Below are 21,408 nucleotides of genomic sequence, written 5' to 3' on the forward strand. Positions count from 1 at the left end.
GCTGGGCACAGACCTCATCTTCACCTGCTAGTCTCCCCTTACCATGCGTTTTGTCAGTTTTTCTTTAGAGAAAGTTGTGAAGTTGGCTTGTGGGGTTCTTCCTTCTTCCCGGACCCTTGACCACCATGGAGTGACACTTCCCAGACCGACCTGGTGGGTGAGGCTCAGGCTTCGCACTGCCCTTGCCCCTTGAAGCCCTTGGCTGTCATCTATCCTGTGCGTTGGTTCGTTCTGACCTTCGGAGGGTCCCATCCTCACAGAGCTCCCTGAATGGACGACCGGGCTCTGACTTTCCCGGCTTTTACTTCGATTTGGTGACACAAGAAAGTTTCAAGCAAAATAGTGAATTAAAGACTAGGGTTTTGTTTCCCCTACTCTGTAGAGGATGAAAGTAAACAATTTCCAGTTGCACTAGAGAGAATAGATCGTCTTCCCCCAATACCTCTATTCCTGCCCGATTTTATTCAGTGCCAGGAGGGAGAGGGGAGATGTGCCTGGAGCAGGGTAGTGTTTGGAGCCAGAATGAGGCTGCCTGTTGGCCCGATCCCAGGCCACCGCTCCCGGTTTGTAGTCAGGAGGAGAAAAGGAAGGGAAGGGGGTGGGTGTTGGTTTATAGGAGTGTGCAGCCTGGTTCTGAGGCAGGCCTCATCCTAGACCCAGCAAGGGGTGCAGGGCAAATCCATTCAGCAAGCTGAGGATGCTAGAAAACCCCCGTCCGGTCCGCCATTCCTGGGCAGAGAAAAACAGGCCCAAGTCAGCCAAAAACCCGCTTTGTCCAAATTCTCCGAGCCTCCTCGCAATGTGCATATTCTGGTTTCCATGCTTGGCGGTTCCAGACTCTTGGATGATTTTACTGTGGCTGCAGAGCCCCTTCCTGCCTGCCCGCACCCCCCCCAGAGAGGGGAGGCCCCACCCACCTCTCAGATAAGCAGCCGGCCCCTTCCTTTTGCTGCCTACGGGTTCTCTTTCCATTTCTGTCCGGGAGTCGGGCCACTGCTTTCTTGTATCCCTTCTTCTGTGGGACAAGATGGAAGATCTCAGGGGTACGAAGTTGGCTTCTTTTCGGTTCAGGCCAACGCTGAATTATAAAATCCCGGGAATTGGACAGGCTAATCAGGGCTCTATTTGTGGCCTTTTAAAATTTCCTGCATCTTTTTTCACCCAGGCTGCAGATATGCAGTAGTAAAATGGATCCTGATATATCTGGTAATTCCTATGTAGGTTTTTGTCAGTTATTTGCACTGTGTACAGTTATCCAAATTAACACGGACATATATAAAACTAGCATGTGTCCAGGGTCTGAAAGAATAAATCTGAGCCTTAAAGCAAGCAGGATGTGGACAAATAGGATTTTTTTTTTTTTAAAGATAAAGTGACCTCCAAATAGTGGCCCTGTTTTTAAAGATATAACTTCTTGTGCTTCTAGATGTTTTACTATTGGCAGGTATAGGCCAGTTGCAAAACCCGTCTCAGGCTGGGAAAATTATTTTGTTTCCTTGAATATTTTTGAATACTGTGTATATGAGTGAGATTCTGTACACATTTCCCTGTTTTCCCTTAAATAATCCAGAAGGCCTCATTTCTTTTGTGGATTTTTGGAAAACGACACATTTAACTTTCTCAAGCTAGAAGCAGTCACTTTAGCTAGTTTTTCTTTCTTTTCTTTTCTTCCCCTTCTGCTTCTCTTTCTCATTCTTCTTCTTCTTCCCCCTGTCCTAGAGTCCTTATCTTTTCTCCTTGCTCATTTTCCCTTTTCAGCTGCGTCTTCTTTCCCTCCATCTCTGTCCTTCTCTCTCTTTGCAGTTTTGGGCCCAGCTTGTCTTGCTCTCTCAGGATTGGGCTTCCTTCTCTCTTTCTTTCCCCCTCCCCCTATTCCTCCTCTTCCTACGGCCTGCTCATTCTTTTTCTTTTGGAGGCACATTTTTCCTAGTGATGGCTGAAACCAGCATGGGTATTTCAGAAATGTTTCAGTGAAAACTGTTGTTGTTTAAAAAAAAAATCAAATTCTATATACATGACAGTAATGAGAGGGGTCTTTCTCTCACAAAGGCAGAAAAATTCCTCTCCACAAACTACAAGCCCATGTGAATTTTAAAAGTCGAATCTCTGGCTTCTGGGATTTTTCTGTTAAATGAGGGAAAATACCTTTTCCCTGCTTTTCTTTAATTTTTCCTCTTTGTTGTCTTTAATTTTCTTTTTTGCTCGCTACTGTCACCAGCATCACTGGCTTCCTTACCCCTCCTTTTTTTCTCTCTTTCCCTTTCTCCCCTCCCCTCTCCTTCTCCTCCAAGGCTTGCCTGTCCCCTTGCTCCCTCCATCCCCTGAGCCCTTACATTTTCAGGTGGCTCAGCCCTGGAGAAGCCTTGAATCCTCAGAGGTTTTTTTTTTTTTGCCTTGGCTCTGATCGGGGTGCAGGGTGCAGAGTATCTGAGTTCCTAGCCAAGACCGAGACTGGGACAGGTAATCTTCCAACAGGAGCCTCTACTCTCTTAACAAAAGGGGGACAGTCCCCTTTTGTCTGGGGTTTCTGAGGGGCGTGTCCAGGACCGAAAGCCGCCATCAGTGGCATTCAGGAGGAGGGGGCTGTAGGGGTCGGGTTCGCCAAGTGTTTCTATTGGAACCTGAGCGATTCTTCTCTGTGTGCCCCACAGGAGGGAGAGACACCCAGTCATTAGAAATACCCTGGCTTCTCACCCAGGAAGGCCTTCCCGCGGAGAGCCAGATGCCTCTGTGGGAGCAGGGTGAGGGGAGAGTGCTGCCTGGGAATCCTCTCAGCCCACCTTCAAGGTTACAGGCCACTGGCAGGTGAAGGACAATTGATGATTGTTCTCCTTCCCTGTTCCTCCCCTGGGAAGTGCCTGTTGCTCTTCCTGTTAAGGGAGAATTGAGGGGGTGCAGTGGGTCCCTGCGGCTCCATGGAGACACTCCATTGGTCCTCCTGGGCCACTTTTATGTGCAGTCTCTCCACCACTCCATCGACCTTTGACCTCTCCCTTCATCCAGGAGTGAATCATGGATCTTGTCCTGTTTCCCTAACTTACAAGTGGATCCTTGCATCCACCATCTCCCTTGCCACCTACCCAGTTGCACCACCGGATTCAGAATCGACCCATGTTTAGCACCCGGCATGGTGGTCTGTGAGATGGAACATGTTAGAATTCTCTAGGAGGCTCACGCTGGCTGTTTTCTGTTTGGTGTCTAATATTTAGTATGAATCAAAATACCAGAAAAACACACCCCCATGCCAAATATAAACTCACTTCTAGTTTCTACCATCTCATCTTTATTATATTTTTTTGCTTGTTTCGTCTCATCTTTAGAAAGTAACATTGCTTCTCTCAAGGTGGAGAGAGACAGGGTTTGGTACCTTATGTTACTCAGCTAATATCCTTGACTAATTGGACCCAAGCTGGTTATTAACGTGATGTTAATTATTGAACACCACCCTAAGAGGCCTGTCTGGCAGTGACACCTGCCTCTTGCTCTCTCGCCTCTAACTGTTTCTCTCGGCCAGTCAGGCCAGTCAGGGCCTGGACTGGGGTCCCAGGTGCTGAGAGGCACTGTTCCTGTTGTCTGGGTCCAGCGCCAGCCCAGGGCTGCATGTTTTGTTTGGGCACACCCCGGGCCCTCTTCCTCGAACCTTTCCGCTGAGCGTAAAGGCCACCGAGCACAGGGTTTCAGATGGGGAAGAAAGGGGCGAGAGTGAGCAGTGACCTTTCTGTTGCCATCTGAGGGCTGAGCCTCACCTGGGGAGAGGGCAGCTGTAGGGACTGGGTTCTGAGTAGGATCAGTCTCTCCCTGTCTGTGTTCATGTCCTCCTCTGCTCTTCCATTTCTTTAATAACTGTCCCCTCCTTACTGCTTCTCAAAGGCCTAAAGCATGGCTGCTCAAGGGCCCCTACCGGAGAGGACCCGGTGGAGGCTTCCACACTCCTGGCTTCTCTCCCCCCATGTTCACCTTTCCTGTCTGGGTGGAAGGTCCAGAGCAGGGGTTCCCCTGGGGAGCTCTTCCTGGTGACTCGGTTTCCCCAAGGTTGTCTCACGTTTCCTGATAGAGCTCTTTCCTGCTTTCTTGTTTCCTTTATTAGCTCTCTTCCTTTCCTTTTAGGGTTCTTATTTCACGCTCTTGCACCTTCCTCCATATGGTTTGGGCCCTTTAGTCTGAATTGAACGGGGCACAGGTAGGTGAGTGTTCCCTCTCCTCCAACCAAGAAACACTAAACACAGACCAAGTGGAGAGGGCAGAGCTGGAGAAAGCAAAGAATCAAGAGTTCAGGAGGAGGTGGTGGTGGTGGTGGCGGTGGCGGCGGTCGTGCACAGGCAGGACCCTGTGTTTGGAAGTAGTGTCCGTCTCCGTGCCTTTGTCACTTCCTCCCGGGGTTGGCTGTTGTGTTTGTGGCTGCGTGTAGTGCTTGTCAGTGGAGTGCTGTGACAGGAGGCTATTTTAATAAACTGTTGCAGTTTCTCGAGCAGAGCTGCATTGCGTTGGCATCCCTCTTCACTGCTAATGGAGCGTGCGTGGCTGGGTGTGGGCCGCCGCCGAGGGAGGCACTGAGCTCGCTGGGGGCTGGGGAGAGGGAGGCTGTGAGGTGCTGGGGGGGCCTGCCTCCTTCGTCTGTCTGGGAGTGCTCCTGTGAGCAGCAGCCAGACCGGGGGAAAGGGTGGCTACACCCTGGGCGCCAGGTCCCTGCCCTGGAAGTGCTGCTGGCATCGACACTTTCCGAGCTCTCTTTCTTCTTCTCTTTCTATTCATAGCACGGCAGGCAGGCTTGTGTGTATGGCCAGGGAGGAAAACTTCCACTCGCCCCTGTGCGTCCCATAAACAAAAAAAGAAATAGAACCAGAAAAAGAGTGTGCGGGCCTTAGAGAAAGAGACTGAAACCAAAACACAGAGAAGAAGGCGCAGCTGCTTTCCCCAAGGCCTTCTGGGGCTCCCTCCCGCCCGACAGCCTGCCCGGAGTCAGGCCTTTATTTATTTATTTTTCTGGCTTAAAAAAAAAATTCTGTGTCTTCCTCAGCCCCAGTCCCCCTCACCCCCTTCAGATTTGCTGGGTGGCCGCTGCCAAATGGACCCGAGTGGGAGCCTGGAATGAAAAATTCATAACTGCTGGACTTTGCTTGTTCATTAGACGTGAACTTGTCGATTGGGCAAATTGTTTTTGGTCTCCAACTGCCGGGGGCTCTCCCCACCCTCTCGGCTTGCCCGGTTCCCTCCTCCCCTTGGACGCAGCCATTGGCTGCTCGAGGATGTCTCATTGCCAAATAGGTGGATCCTTCTCTCTCTCCCTCCCCCCTTCCTCCCCCCCTTTTTTTTTACTGGCTTTGGCACAAGCAAATGGATGGGGATTGAGCATGAAAGGGGAGAGAGAGAGGGAGTTTGAGAGAGAGAAAAGAAGCAAAAAAAAAAAAAAAAAATCCAAAACCCAACCAGCGCACATACATACACACACAAACACACACACACAACACACACACACACAGCCCCATCCCATCCACGTCCTCTCTCTCTCTCTCCCTCTCTCTCTCTCTCTCTCCTTCCCTCCCTCCCTCCCTTGCTCCCTCCCTCTTTTGCACGCTTCTGCCAGCGACGATCTGCAGCCGGTCCGAACTCGTCCTCTTCCCCGGGAATCTGCGAGCTCCCCCTTTGCCTGCGATCAGGCTCAGAGGCGGAGGGAGGCAGCTCGAAGTTTATACCCCTGTGCCGCTGCCAAAGCCGAAAGCCTTTTTCTTCAGCTGCCGCTTTTCCCCCTCCTGGTTTTTGTTTTTGTTTTTGTTTTGCACAGGGGTGGGGTAGGGCGTGTTGTGTGTTGGGGGGGCGGGTGGGAGGTAGGTTTTGACTTTTAAATTTTGCATATTTTTATTTTATTTATTTATTTATTTTTAACTGGAAGGTGATGCACAGGGGGTGAAACTGAAAAAAATTTTTTTTGTTGGCTTTTGTTTACCTGGCGTGTGTGGTAACCAACTCGCTCCCTCTCTCTGCTTGCTATCCCTGACCTTTCTTTCTTTTTGCTCCTTTAAAAAAAATATTAATTTCCCCCTTCTGTGCAGTGGAGCATGGGTGGGGGGGAGGAGGGGGAAGGGTTTGAGAATCCACCCAAGCCCGGCCCCTATTCCCCAGAACACCAATAATAACCCCCTTTAAAACATTTACCTTCCTCCCCTGCTCCTCCCCCTCCCCCCTCCCCCCACCCGCCCCCAACTCACAACTCTGTTGAGTCCAGAAGCTCAGAATCGGGCGTTGGGCTTTGCCGGGTGCTTCAGATCAATGGTAATTATTTAATTTTTTCCAGTTTTATTTTTGTAAACAGAAATCAATTATTATTTAAACTTCAAACAAGCAAACAAGCAAAAAAAAAAAAAAAAGAAGAAGAAAGAAAAAAAAACAAAAACCGAGAGCCCGGCCCTCTGTCACCTGACTGAGTGGGAAGGAGGGTGAAGGGGTCAGTGGGGATGGGGCGCAGGATGCCCCATGTAGCTTTTAACCCTAATGTGGTTGATTGATACCACCACCTTATTTGTGTTAACAAGGAGCGTTTTTTTCCTTATTACTGAGATTAACATTAGTACTGGTGTTGATAACAAAGCTGAAATCACATATTTAGGGTTTAGATCTGATTTTTAAAATGCTGGGGTGGATGTTCCAATCGGAGCAGGAGAAAAGAGAATGAAAACAGCCTGGGGAGGGGGAAGCCAAAGCCGTTTCCTCGCTCGCTGGCTCTTGGATGTCATATTCTCTCTTCTTGGGGGTGGCCAAAAACCTACCGGTGTCCGGGCGTGAGGTGGCCCCTGCATGCCCTGCGTGTGCGTCCACGGGCATTTGTGCAGACTGGACACTGTGCTGGGGCGAGCTGAGACGAGTTCGAGGCTGCGATAGAACATGGAGATGTCATGGGCGCGACAGAGCCTGGCGGGGATACCAGCAGCGTGTGTGTGTGGACGGCAACGTTGTCTGTGCGCGCGTGTGTGTGAGAGAGAGAGAGAGAGAGAGAGAGAGAGAGAATAGGTGTGTGCTCAGGCTCTGGGTGTCTCTGTCTGGCTGCTGAGGCTGAGATGGGAGCAAGCGGCTGGCTAGGCTGGTGGCAGCTCCAGACCACACTTTCCTAGAACAATCGCAAGAGAAAATTGTGCGGGGGGCGGAGGAGAAGGCGATTTTTCTTGTGCCCCCCTTCTAACGCTTCTTTTCTCCTTTTCTCTTTCCCCCTCACCCCGTCTTCCCCTCCTCCTGTCTTCCCTCGCCCCGCATGCTCCCGGCTTGCCGCCTGCAGGATGAGTTCCACCCGTTCATCGAGGCGCTGCTGCCTCACGTCCGCGCCTTCTCCTACACCTGGTTCAACCTGCAGGCGCGGAAGCGCAAGTACTTCAAGAAGCACGAGAAGCGGATGTCGAAGGACGAGGAGCGGGCGGTGAAGGACGAGCTGCTGGGCGAGAAGCCCGAGATCAAGCAGAAGTGGGCATCCCGGCTGCTGGCCAAGCTGCGCAAAGACATCCGGCCCGAGTTCCGAGAGGACTTTGTGCTGACCATCACGGGCAAGAAGCCCCCCTGCTGTGTGCTCTCCAACCCCGACCAGAAGGGCAAGATCCGGCGGATTGACTGCCTTCGCCAGGCCGACAAGGTGTGGCGGCTGGACCTGGTCATGGTGATTTTGTTTAAGGGGATCCCCCTGGAAAGTACTGACGGGGAGCGGCTCTACAAGTCGCCCCAGTGCTCGAACCCCGGCCTGTGCGTGCAGCCACATCACATTGGAGTCACAATCAAAGAACTGGATCTTTATCTGGCTTACTTTGTCCACACTCCGGGTAGGTTGCTCTCAATCCCCCTTTTGCCCACCCCATTTTATTTTACTGGCTGGCATTTGTTCTGTTGATTCTTCTTTCCAAACGATACATGCATAGACGCGATGGGCCTAACTGGTGCGTCCGTCCTGCTGAGGCCTGAAGCACGTTTGATGTTCCCTTTTCCCTTCTGTTTCCCTCCACTCTCTCCATTCTTCCTCCTTTGCTCATTTGCCGTGTGTTACTGATTGTCGTGCCCCTCCGTCTTTGGAGGACTCATCTTACCCAAAAGACGCTGCAGGTCCTAGGACTGGGGCCAGGATGCCCCAGAATTATCCAGGATGGTGAGAGTTTGTGATGAACACCACTACCACCAAAAAAAAAAAAAAAAAAAAAAAAAATCCCTCCTTGCTCTCATTTAAAATGAGTCAGAAGAAGTATTGGGGGGCAGGTACTGGTTTTCCTGCAGCGTCCCCTCAAGTCCTGGGGAAACGCCAGATTTGGCACAAGCAGGGTGGGCAGCAGTTCGGTGGAGAGAGGGGCGTGTAAAACCCCCGGATATGAGACAGAATGAATAGAAAAGAGGAAAGAAGGCAGAGGCGGGCAGCTTCTGAGGCCCAGATGCCCAGGCGGGAGCTGTTTCGCCTGGGATTTGGCTGACGGAGAGGAGAAAAGTCATTCAATTTCACAGAGAGTGAAAATGAGCACGAGATTCCTCGCGCTCTTGCCCTTCACTGTCCCTTCCCCTTTGCTTTTCAGCTGAAGTGGCGAGACCCCCGGATGGATGCCCGCAGCCCCCATACCTCTGCTGGGGGGCAGAGAGACTCTCCCCAGCATAGGCATGCCAGGGAGTGGGCATTGCTGTGGAAGGTCTTAAAGAAACAAACAAGCAATCAAAACTCTGTAAAATCTCCTTTTCCTTTTGTGTTCCAAGTAGTTCCAGCTCTCCTCTTTGCTTTTCCAATTTCACCCTGCATTTTGGGTTGTGTGGTTCAGTTCTCCTTCTCTGTTCCTTTTTTTTTTCCCCCCTACCCTTTCCCTTTTTATAATTTCTTTCCGCTTTTGTTTTCTTACAAATTGAAACAGAGATGGCTGGTTAATTTTTAGCCTCCACTCAGCTACGCCCAATTTACTGCCGCCTTTGAAACCTAAACGGGCGGCACTCTGTGATTAAGCAAGGCAGAAGTGTGTTTACATTATGCCCAACCAACTTGTAATGAGAGGGCTACCAAACCTTTCTCTCTCTGTGTTTTTTTTTTTTCCTTTCCACCATTCCAGTATTTCCCCCCCTTTTTTCCCCTTTCTTTCTCTCTTCATGCGAATGTAAGAGAATGTGGCTTAACTTCAACTCTAGTGAATGTTCTTTCCCGCAAATATGTGTGTGTGTGTGTGTGTGTGTGTGTGTGTGTATCTTCCTTCCTGTTCATTCACAAAAAAGAAAAGCAACTCACTTTTCTGCTGTGGTTACCCCCTTGCCTGTTTGGGATGTTGGGAGGAGAGGTATGACTTAATCCAGAAAGGAAATTTTGGGGCACTTTCAGCATTGCATCAGCAGTGGAACCTCGACTGGGATTAGCACTGAGAGTTTATGTGTTGGAGAACTCTGGGGAGGAAAAGGTGGTATTTGAGGCCTCTCTTCTAGCTCATTCTCTCATTCTGAGAGGTGGCTTTGGTAGTTGGTTGGAGTCAGTGGATAACCCCCCCAACTCCTGTTGTCCCTCCCTCCATGGATCTTTCTAGGCCTGTACCTGGCCCTGTGTGACTGTCATGGCCCGCTCACGAAGAATGACCAACTGCCAGTCCTCTTCCTCGTTCATCCTTTTTCTTTCTGGAAAAGAGACCAAAGAAAAAATTAAAAGTTGTTCCCTGATTCTCTGTCTACTCGGCAAATCAGAGTGGGGAGGGTGTGTGTCTGGTGGTATTGGAAGTGGCTTGGGGCAGACTTGGACCCTTGAGCTTGTGTCTGTCAGATAGCTCCTCCGAGAGGGGATTCCGCACCTTCCGATTTTGGCACTAGGGCCTCTAAGATGAAATTAATACTCATCTTCCTTTTGAGCCGGCTTCCCCCTACCTTGCTCTGTAGCTGGATCCCTGTAGCTGAGCTGTTTCCCTGGCTTCTCTTATTTTAGGCCAAAGTTTTGACTGCTGCCAGCGTGGAGCTGAGGTAGGATGAAGTATGTGTGATGGAGACCATTTCCTGACCAGCCACCTGGGTCCTGGACTGACCAGGCAGGTGTCAGGAGAAGGGAGGCGCCCCCACTTGCCCCCCAGCCATAATGAGATGATTTGCCCAGGAATATGAGTAAATTCATGCCCCATTGCATGCAGCCATGGCCACCTCTGTCCCAGCTGAGGCCGAGTTCCTTGACAAAAGCTGAGTGGAGAACTGAGGATGTTTTCTTATAATTTGTCTATAATTCAAGTCCCTGGACTCCAGATAGTTTCAGTGAAGGTAGGATTTTTGTTGCTGAAATTGCTTTAATTCAGGGGTGCCTTACTGAAGGAGTGGGGGTGAGTTGGTGAGGCATGGGCTACCAGTGGCCCTTGGGTAAGTGGCCTCGAGATGGCATGGAGTGGGCATGGCTTTCTCTCTAAGCCACTCCAGTTTGCTAGAAAATGTCTTCTCCTGGCTGAGCCCCCAAACAGTGTCAGTCCAATAGCACGACGTTCCTTCTCCATGTCCACGCAAAGACATACTCAGTAGGGTGCCACTTGTTCCTTCCTTCCAGTATAAACTGGGGTTGGGGGCTGGGCTGGCAAGGGCTCAGACAAGAGGTAGGTCGGATTCTAAAAGAAATGCTTTCCTTCCTTTCAAACTGGGCTGAAGAACCTGATCTGGGCTGAGCTGGTGGTGCCAGGTTTGATGACAAGCAAACTTGACATGATGGTAAGCATGGGGGCATGGCTTCGCCTCCAGGCACCATTGTCATCTGTCATCCATGGCCCTTGGTGCTTTTTTTTGTCCCACATGAAGCTTTAGGAGGTGGCATGGTTGAGAGGGACTAAAGGACGTGTGTGTGTGTGTGTGTGTGTGTGTGTGACGTCAGGAGCTCCACTCCCAGAATACGCGGTCCTAAAAGGCCACCCAGAGTGTTTTGCACCCTTCATGAGGGTGGCCTTCCTGCTGGGAAGGAATGTCGCTATGTGTCTGTTCCATTTAGGAGGGGATGTTGAGGCAGAGCAGGGTCAGAGAGCACTGCCATGGGGAGGAGGTAGTACATTCCTGCCGATGTCCTTCCATCCAAAGGGGGTGTCCCAGGGCAGTGGCTGGAGACAGGGGAGCCTGGGGCCAGGAGGAAGGATGCTTGTGTGAGGAAGGATGGCTGAACTGGTCTGGAAGCACAACTAGACTATCTCCAGTGCTTCTGCGGGGGTCCGAAGGTAAACTGGCATCTTCAGACCTTCCTTAACCTAGGCCTCGGTCCTAGGAAAGAAAAACAATCTGAAAGTAATAAAATGCTCTACTGGATGGAAATGTCAGCTTCTCCCCATCAGATCCCTCCAACAGGCCCACCGTGGAGGTCCATGAAGTCCAGGTATTCTTTTCTTTATCTCCGCTTTTTCATTCCAGAGAAATTTACACATAGAAGGAACCCCCATCACCAGGGCCGACTTATGGCCAGTCTCAATTCATCCACAGCCCCCTGCTGCCCAGCTTTACACTGGGCTGTTTAGGAGAAAACCCAGGCATCATAGCTTTTCATTTGTAAATATTTCTGTACATGTCTCTAAAGATAAGGACTCTTGAAAAACGTAACCGCAATATCACTGTCACACGTAAAACGATTTCTTTAGTATGGTCGGATAGCTGGTCAGTGTTCACATTTCCCTAATTATCTCCTAATTTTGTTTGTCTCGATCAGGATCCCACTCGGGTCCATGCATTGCAGTGGGTTGCTCCATCTTTGAAGTCTTATAATCTCTAGGTGGTCCTCCTTCTCCTCTTTCATCTTGGTTTCTTTCCTGGCAGTTTCTGGGTTGTTGTTGTGGAAGGAACCTGGTGGTTTATCCGGTAGGGTTTCCCTGTTTGGACTCTGCAGGCTGTGTTCCCCTGCGTTCTTCAGTGTGCCGCTCTGAAAGGAGATTCCGCCTCCCTCCTCACCTCCAGGTCCGGGGATAGCTGGGCCTTCACCTGTCGCAGGAAATGGATTAGCACCTCAGGATCTGTCTAAGTGAACTTTTTCAAGTGCAAGGTTGCCCTTCTCAATATAAGAGCTTCATGGTTTTCGCTGTCTGCTTCAGGACTTGGGGCTTTGCGGTGAGCACTGGTTTTCTGGTCCAAGGGAGGGCTCCACGTCTGCGTCCTTCCTCAGCAGTGGAAGGCATTGCTTCGCCACGTCAGTCCTGCCAGGATGTGGCTGATGCCAGTGAGGTCCCCCAAGCCTTTGCTGGATGCCTGGCCCATCTGGTGGCTCTGGGTGAGTGCATGGGGGTGGCCACAGGCATACCAGCCACCGTCTCCGGAGGCCTAACTCCTCCTGAGGCCCCTGTACCACTTCACCGGTGCCTCTTTTTTCTAGGCCCAGAAATGCCACGGGTCTGCGTTTTTGAGGCAGCGCCATCTGGTGCCAGGGCTGTTGAAGACTGCAGGGCCTAGTTACCAGATTCCTAAAATTAGCAAGATATACCAATGTAGGGTTAGATGCCTTTCAGAGCAACCCAGAAGAGATGTCATCACTGTTGTTCGAGGGTCAGCTTTGGTCATGGTAAGAGTCTTCTGTTCAACTAATTCAGAAGTTGGTTAAAGGGATTAAACCAGCTAATACGTGAAGATACTGGCACACAGCAGAGAAGCAGTGGACGGCAGCTGCTGCAATTCCAATTGTTATGATTCCGTGAGCCCAAGGATGTCTCCCGGTCACCTTTACCTGTTGGTACTATTTCTGCCTTAAGGGATGAACTAAGTGAGAGTTAATTTTTCTGTAACATAGCAGCGTTTCAAGTGCTGAAGATAGGGCTCATGGTTCCTTTCCACCCCTCTTCCCAGGAAGCTGTCCGTTCTCCAGGCCAGACGCTGCCAGGCTCTCACGCCTCCCACATTTGATACGGCTCCTTGCGCACTTGCCATTTTGGTCATCACCCTCTGGAGGCCCTCTTAAACCGGAGCGTTCTGTATTAAACAAGGAAAGTCCAAGTTTGATCCGATCCCATGGTAGCTCCACGATTTGCTGGGCCTTCCAGCTACATAATTTTCAGGGCCCAGTGCAAAACGAAAATGAGGGGTTCCTAGTTCAAAATGATGAGGAATTACAGCGAGACAACAGTTGGATCATTAAACCAAGCACAGGGTCTGTGTGACTGCCCAGGTCACATACCCGAGAGGTCTGTCCAGGCTACATTTGCTCTGTTAACGTGACGTGGGGGCCTGGTTCTGGGTGGTGTAAAAGGGTGATGCGGCTCAGGCTGGCTTTGGAGGGGGCATGACCCAAAAGAGGAGCTCAGAAATACTCAGACCCACTCCTTGGGCTGCTCTCATCCCCTTTGTCTGTAGCGTGTCTGTCCAGCCAGTCAGGGGTCCGCACTGGCTGTGATGTGCAGGGCACCTTGGTGGAGCGCTCACTCTCATGGTTGAGCTGGAAGCTGCAGCTCAAGGAAAAAAAGAATTACCTTTGTCTGAGCTTTGAGCTGGCAGAGTTCGGCCCGTGAATAAGCTGGAGGGGACCTAGGAGCCCAAGCATGGTGACCAGCTGTGCTCCACTGCCCACCCAGAGGAAACAGGGCCACTCTGTAGCAGGAGAGCTGGGGTCCAGATGTACAGAAGGACTTCCTGAGGATTCAGTTTACTTTTTGGCACTGCCAGAGGATGGTTGAATTTCCTTTATTCATGAAATACGTACGCATTTGGTGAACCTACTGGGAGCAAGGCCCTTCTAAGAATCAGAGACTCCTACATGTGGCCTGCAGGGTTTGGGTGAAGGCCTCCTGATAATTTCTAGAAGACACCGTCCTATAGATGTGAACGAACAGTGATCCATGCAGGAGGCGAGGGAAGACCCAGCAGAGCTTCGTCAGGCGCAGCTCCAGGTGGGCTGTGAAGAAGGAGGCAGGGCCCATCTCAGCCACCTTCTAGAGCTGCAGGGACCCAGGGTGCTGAGGAAAGGTAGGCCAGAGGGGTAGAAGGCTGTGCCATGGTCTCTCTCCGTTCTTGTGTCCTGCAGCAGCTGGGCAGAGAGGGTACAGCTAAACATCTCCCTTTCTGCCCTGGGAAGAAGGTGTCTCCCTCCCCACCCCTTTTTCTCTTTGCCCCGTCGGTCCCACCCCCACCCCACCCCCCTGTCTCAGGAGCTGCCACGCTTCAGTTATTTTATCCTTCAGTGTCCGATTCAGAAGTCCTTTCAAAGGCCCCAGCAGTGTCAGCGCAGTGCTCGCACAAAAGGCCTCTTTGATTTCTTGTTTGTTTTCATTTGCCAGCAGAGGGGGAGGGGGCAGGAGAGAAAGAGCTTCTGGGTTTTAAAATTTTTATTTGGGTTGCTTCATTCTCAGAGGAGTTGGCTCCCTGGAACTCTTTTCTGAGTTAGGGGCTCAGAGGCGGGAGGTAGCCTTCTGGGGAGAAGGCTGGGATGGGGTGTGGGCACTGCCTCCTGAAGCAAGAGGAGGGGGTTTGGGGGATTAGGATACAGTCATTGATTCACCTTCAAATGCTCTGTGCTAGGCCTGAGGGTAAGAAGGGTCAGGTTGGAGCCCTGCTGCTTGTGTAGAGAAAGGTCTGAAGTGCCTGACACCAAAGGACATTGTCCTGTTAGCCGCATCCCTAGCAACGGCCTGGTCACAGCTGTAGGATTTGAGCAGTCCTGAGCCTTGACTTTGCCGTTTTCCCTTTATCATCCCAGATCCTGCCGTTTCCCTCTTGGTCGGAGGGGAAGGGGGTGGGGGTCCTTTTAACATGCACACTCCTTGGAAATTCTTAGCACCTTGAAATACAGGCTGTGGCTCCCCACTCTCAGTCAGGGAAGTGGAAGGGTGAGAGGTCTACCCCGCAGCCGGGCGTCCTGCCGGCAGTGGTACACAGGCCCGGGAGGAGACCCTGTCCTCCCAGGGCTTGCTCTCTCACCCCGCGCCTCTTGTCTCCCCGTGATGTCTGGCTTGTGAGAGGCTGCAGCATAGGTACCGCTCCCAGAGGACCCAGCCCATGGCTCACGGAGGACTTTGAGGGCAGGCCGGTCCTGCCTGAGGAGCAGGGAGCTGAGGCTGAAAGGAGATGGAGGACCACCGGTGCCTGTGGTTTGGGACTAGAGACACGGCGACCAACGCCTGTGTGGGTGCAAACTTTAAGCACACGTGGGCACGCCCTGATATACCAGTAAGAAGGGGTGCAGCCTGTTGGTCGTTGCGCCTGTGTGGAGGTCTGACTGCAGGGGCTGGGGAAGAGAGCGCCGGAAAGCGAGGCTTGGGCAGGTGGTCACGGGCGTCAGCAACAGGGAAGTGTGCCCACTGGGTGAGGGGGGCTCCGCAGGGCCTGGTTGGCAGACGGAAGGAGGAGGCTGGGGGGCTGAGAGATAGATAAATATAGCTGATGGCATTTCTCATGATAGGTTTTTCTTGGCACTGAGGGCACCGTGGCAAACAGTACGACAAACGCCTGGCCCTGCAGGCCGCCGTCGCCATTTTAAGCATGTTTGAGCAGAAGAGGTGTTGGCATTAGAAAAGGGTCCCAGCAGGTGGAGGGGCTGCAGCAGGGGGGTTTGGCTGGACTGGGCCTTACCGCCCTGGGTACCTGGGTTCCTTACTTTGTCTGTATGGGTATCTAATACTTGATTTTCTGGCCCTTTGGGGATTTAAAAAAATATTTTGGGGTTGCCCTTTGTGGGCCTGTCTCCCAAGTGACTTGTCCCCCCACCAGCCACCGTGGCCTGTTGGTGGTGGGGGTGTTCCGGCTCTCCTCCTCACTTTTGATGTCTTAATGATGACACGGCATGCCACTGCCCCAGGGTCAGGGACATTATTTTTTATTTTTTTCATTTTTATTGGATTATAGTTGATTTACAATGTTGTGTTAGTTTCAGGTGTACAGCAAAGTGAATCAGCTCTGCAGAGACATATGTCCACTCTTTTTTAGATTTTTTTTCCCATATAGTTCATTACAGAGCATTGAGTAGAGTTCCCTGTGCCTCACTTGTTATAAATTTGGGGGACATCCAATAACTTAAGAGACACTCCTTTGTCCAGGTTCCAAACAATTTTCTGTTCCCGGTCGGTGGAGGAGAGGGCACACCCGTGGTCTCCATCCCTCGCTTTAATTCCATTTTTCCATTGAAGGCCCAATATGGCCGAGGCACCGTGTTAAGTCCTGTTCGTGTGTTAACCACCCAAATTCTCACATTGATTCTCGTTTTAAACCCACATTCCCGGCTGTGAGCCTGTGCACTAGGGTGACACACACAGGGGTGTTTGTGTGTAGTGAGGAATTGGTGAACCAGACTCAAGGACCTGGGAGGCTTCCTGGAAGATGACCTGCTTGAATTGCACCTTGAAAGACAGTGAGGAATTAGTTGGTTTTTGTCAGCTGGCTGAGCATTTTCAGCTTGCCTTGAGCTGATTCCCTCCTCACAATGGTTGAGTGATATAGGCAGGGCAGGTATCATTATCCCCACCATACAGAGAAGGGAACCCGGTACAGAGATGTCAGGGCGCTTGGGTCACACAATCAGTTTCCTGCAGAAGGACCCCAGGTTTCAGGTCACTGAGCACCTTGGCTTCCCTCCGTGGGCCTTGCCATTCCTTGAACTTCATGGGGATTGCTGGCCTTGGTGGAGTCTCAGAGGAGAAAGCCGAGCAGGTCCCCGTGGTCTCCCTTGCTCTCTAGGAGCTGAGACAGAGTGGCTGGAGCCTAGCCTGTGACTCAGCTCAAGGGCTCCCCCAGCTGCTGAGCATGTGGGGTGGAAACAGCAGGCGGAAACCTGGCCTGTCCTTGACACTCGTCTCCCTTCCCGCCGGCCAGCCCCCTGCCTCTGACCTGAGAGGCAGCATGCTAGCGTAGACCGGGGAAGCTCGGCTGGATGCCCCCACCCTGCTGTGGCCAGCTCAGCTTCTTGGCACCCCATCCTGGAGCATGGGGAGGGCAGGTAGATTGTGCAGGAAGTCCAGGTGTGCGGTCAGGCGGGCTCGGCTGGATCTTGGGATCCCTGATCCTTGCTCTGTCACGCCTTTTTCCTGGGAGTCTGCTTGGAATTGCAGTTTGAAATAAAAATGAATGTAATTATCCTAATTAACCAGATGATCGCTGGAAGCTTTGCAGTAATCTGCTCTTCATTGCCTTTTATGCTCCTGAATTCTCGTAGACTCTCATTCTTACCCCTTTCTTAAAGTTTGAAAACTTTGGGGCTGTGTATATAAAAACTCTTCCAATATGCTGAGGGTGGCTGGGTTGTGAGAGAGGCTAGCTTACTGCTGGAGATTTTCCTGTTTCCGTGGCTAAGAAGATAGGGACTTGACCTCTTAACCATTGGAATCAGGTCCCATAGAGCAGGGTTTCCCAACCATGGCGCTGTTGACTTTTGGGCCAGATCCTTCTGTGTCATGGAGACCGCCCCTGTGCATTATAGGGTGGTTAGCAACATCTCTGGCCTTGACCCACTAGTTGCAACCCATCCCACCCCCCTGCCCTATGTGTGACAACCAAAATATTTCCATACATTTCCAAGTGTCCCTGAGGACAGAGCTGCCCCAGCTGAGACCCTCTGGCCTGTAAGAAACAGAGCGATTCAGACAGAATGTACCCCAGATTCACCTCTTGCCTGTCTTCCAGTTTAGGAACTTATTTACGTTTTCTCACATGGCAACAGAACCTCAGAGCCCTGGCTGTTCCCCTGCATGTCCTATTCCATTTTCCCCTTTCTGGGTAGAAGGACCCTGGGCTGAAACCATCTGGGGGCTCCTCTCCCCTTGGGAATCGTGAGTCCCCCTCTGAGTCTCGCACTGAACATCCCTCTTGATGTCTTGCATGATGGTCTCTCTGTGTGCCAGGGCTGCTGTTCTGGGGACTGGAACAGGGGATTTACTACTCAGCTGACCCAGGCCTATGTAGTGAGCCGTTGACCGCATCAGGCCCACCCCAGACCCCAAAGAACAGCAGACATTTGTTTCGGCAGCATGGGAAGCAGAGATCAGAAGCGTCTCCTGAGCCTCAGCACTAGTCCTTTTAAAGGAAGTTATTTGATTTTCCTTATTACGGTGGTAAAACGCACTCTTTATTAAAAATTCAAACAATAGAGAAATGTAAGAGACGGGCTGCCCAAATCACCCTCCTGCCCCAGAGAGAAACTTACTTCCCAGATCCATATAGGTTCTTCTAGTTTTTTCATCAATTAACTTTTCATCAAACAACGTTTAAATACAGAGATATCTATTTTAAGAGCAGGTGATATGTTTGGGCTAATTGAACTGGCTCCATTGAGTGCCCTTGTGGTCTTAAATTTTCCTATCCCCTGCCCATTCCACCTGTGTCCCGCATCACCCCAGGTGCAGAGCCCATGTCCCTGTACTCTTTTCCCCTGAGGTGACAGTTTCTCTTCGTCCTTCCTGGGAGCAGGGTGACCAGCAGAGCATGTGCTGCTGTCTGAGCAGCCAGGATCCTGCTCTAGGGCGTTCCTGCTGGCAGCGTAACCCCGATGGCAGAAGTCAGGGCTCCACCAAATCTCCAGATTCCTTCTTCCTGTCTTGTCCCTGCCCCTGGCCTAAAGAGGACACTTCTGTCTGCCATATCTTTAAGCCCGACACAAAGGGCCCTACCAAAGGCGCAGCTACCACGGGGTGATGAGGGAAGGAGGAGCCACTGAGAAGTGGCCTGCTTGACTGTGCTGGCTTGGCCCCAGTCCTTGCCTCCTTCCAGCTCTTTCCTGGAGGGCCACGGTGCTCCTCTGTGTGCGGCCAACCCTCTGCCAACTGGCCTGGCGTCCTGGAGGCTTTTCTAGACCCTGCAGGCTCCTTCCAGGGGTGACTGCTGCTGCTCTTTTCCTTTCTTGAAATGGAGAGTGTCCCTTAACCTTCCAGGATTTATCCCTTCACAATTCTTTGTGTCGGGCTTAAAGATAGGCAGACAGAGGTGTTCTCTTTAGGCCAGGGGCAGGGACAAGACAGGAAGAAGGAATCTGGAGAGAGCTTTGCAGCTGGGTCTCATGGTCTAGGGGAGGCTGCAGAGGACAGTGGGAGTAGGGTGACACCTGGTGACTCTTCTTGACTGGGTGGAGTGTGCCGAGACATCAGGAGACCCCTGGAGGCAGGCCTACCGAGTGCAGCCCTTGGGGAGTGTGTCCTTATTATGCCTGCAGATTACATCCCCATTAGTGCATAATTATTATGTAATGGGCGTTATTGCATAATGGCAGTTATATAACACGTGGCCCAGAAGACGGAGGGGGGGGGCATGTAATAAGTATATATCCTTTGGCTATAAATAGTTACCAGCCCTGCACTGAATCTGTGGTCACACCAGAGCCACCTTATAAATACCCAGCGCTGGGCTATAAATTTCTGAGCCGTGATGTAGGCAGGCGCGCGATACCTAGTTAGGGAGTGGTAGGAGGGACCCGCAGCCCCACCCAGCCACATGACGTCATTGTTTCTGTAGTAACGAGATGGCTCCCTGGGGGACCAAATGAAAGGAGGCCTTTAAAGGGAGGAGGCAAATGGATAGAAAGCTTTGGTGGTGGGGGGGAGGTTTGCCAAACCTGGGGCTGACCGGGTGGGGTCCCCTGTGCAGAGGACTCCCAGGTGTTCAACCAGTACCAGGGCAGAAAATGCCATTTCCTTTCATGTCCTCTTTAGAGGGTCTCAGGTCCTGTCCCTGTGTCCAGCAGGTCATGTGAGACTCAGCCGAGTGTCAGGGACAAAAGGGGAGTCAAATGGTGTCTCCCCATCCTTCCATCTCCCAGGTGATCTCTCCTTGGCTCTGGGGCCACTTGCTGAAGGGGAGTTGAATGTGTGCACACCGGAGCTCTGCACCCCAGGGTGGGGCCATTTCTCCTAGCAGACGTTTTAGGTCAATTTTGGCCTTAGTAATATAAGAAATATGTGAGCAATTCGGCTCATGGCTCAGAGAGCCTCGTGGAAGTCATGGCTGTGAGAGATGGTGCCTGGGAAGAAAGAGGAGACAAGGATAAGATTTTGGTCCCAGAAGAAGCTATAGGGTAGGATGTAATCTTTTTAGGTGTGTGAGCGGTGGTTTCATATAGGGCGGTGAAGAGCTACTGTTCACATCCCTGAGGGTAGAGGAGGAAATGTTTTTTTGTTTTTTGGCCACGTGGCATGTGGGACCTTAGGTCCCCAACCAGGGATCGAACCTGCACCCCCTGCTTTGGAAGCACGGAGTCTTAACCACTGGACTGCCAGGGAAGTCCCGAGGAAATGTGTGGGTTTTTTTGTTTCTTTTAAAAAATAAATTTATTTATTTATTTCTTGGCTGCGTTGGCTCTTCGTTGCTGCGCATGGGCTTTCTCTAGCTGCGGCGCGCGGGGCTACTCTTCCGTTGTGGTGCGCGGGCTTCTCGTTGTGGTGGCTTCTCTTGTTGCAGAGCACGGGCTCTAGGTGCTCGGGCTTCAGTAGTTGTGGCACGCGGGCTCAGTAGTTGTGGCTCACGGGCTCTAGAGCGCAGGCTCAGTAGTTGTGGCACACGGGCTTAGTTGCTCCATGGCACGTGGGATCTTCCCAGACCAGGGCTCGAACCCGTGTCCCCCGCATTGGCAGGCGGATTCTTAACCTCTGCGCCACCAGGGAAGTCCCGGAAATGTGTCTTGATGGTAGGTAGAGGGATTAAAGTTAGTTGGGAGGGAGGGAGGGAGGGTGGGTGACCTACTTGTCCCAGTTTGCCCAAGAGTCTCCTAGTTTCAGCACTGAAAGTCCCTCTTCCCAAGAAAGCCCTTTGTCCCCTGAAAACCAGGATGGTTGGTCATCCTAGAACAGCAGTTTTTAACCAGGGGCAATTTTGCCCCTCAGGGAACATTTGGCAATGTCCATAGACGCTTTTGGTTGTCACAACCAGGGGAGGGTGCTGTTGGCATCTAGTGAGTCAAGGGCAGTGCACAGGACATTCTCTCAAGAAGGAATCACCTGGCCCCTAATGTCGCTATAGATCTTCCTCAACCTACAGTGGGGTTACATCCCGAAAAACCCGTCATAAATTGAAAACACTGTAAGTCAAAAATGCATTTAATATACTAACCCACGTCATAGCTCAGCCTAGCCTACCTTAAACGTCCTCAGAACACTTCCATTAGCCTACGGTTGGGCAAAACCATCTAACAAAGCCTATTTTATAATAAAGTGCTGAATAGCTCACGTAATTTACGGAATATTGTACTGAAAGTGAAAAACAGAGTGATTGTATGGGTGCAGAATGGTTATAAGTGCATTGGCTGTTTACCCTCCCGACTGCCTGTCTGGCTGGGAGCTGTGGATCGCTGCTGCTGCCCAGAATCACAAGGGAGTATCAGAGTATCGTACTGCATATCGCTAGCCCAGGAAAATATTATAATTTAAAATTTGAAGTATGGTTTCTAGTGAACGCGTGTTGCTTTGCACCACGTAAAGTCAAAAATTGTGCGTCAAACCATCAAAAGTCGTGGATTGTCTGTAGTGGTGAGACCGAGAAGCCCTGCCTTGGAGGTGGGTGAGCAGAACCTGTGTGTCTCTCCTTACG

The 21,408-nt window shown here is 51.4% G+C and overlaps 1 protein-coding gene across 5 annotated transcripts in view; it reads left to right on the forward strand.

The window, feature by feature from the left end:
* The window catches only part of NFIX (nuclear factor I X), a 98,216-nt gene that overhangs the window by 20,684 nt on the left and 56,124 nt on the right, over positions 1-21,408 (forward strand). For 4 of the 5 annotated variants that reach the window (XM_022558805.3, XM_089905379.1, XM_022558810.3 and 1 more), the window contains exon 2: positions 7,268-7,799. In XM_022558805.3, coding sequence (XP_022414513.1) covers positions 7,268-7,799 — 532 coding nt within the window. Of the gene's footprint in view, positions 1-6,186; positions 6,271-7,267; positions 7,800-21,408 lie in introns of those variants that run through there. The other variant, XM_022558807.2, reaches the window with a different exon arrangement.

This window comes from Delphinapterus leucas, unplaced genomic scaffold (genome assembly GCF_059928025.1).
Source record: "Delphinapterus leucas isolate spDelLeu-1000000601 "Yukka" unplaced genomic scaffold, BTC_Dleu_Yukka2 spDelLeu_asBTCV2_sq25, whole genome shotgun sequence".
Lineage (NCBI taxonomy): Eukaryota > Metazoa > Chordata > Mammalia > Artiodactyla > Monodontidae > Delphinapterus > Delphinapterus leucas.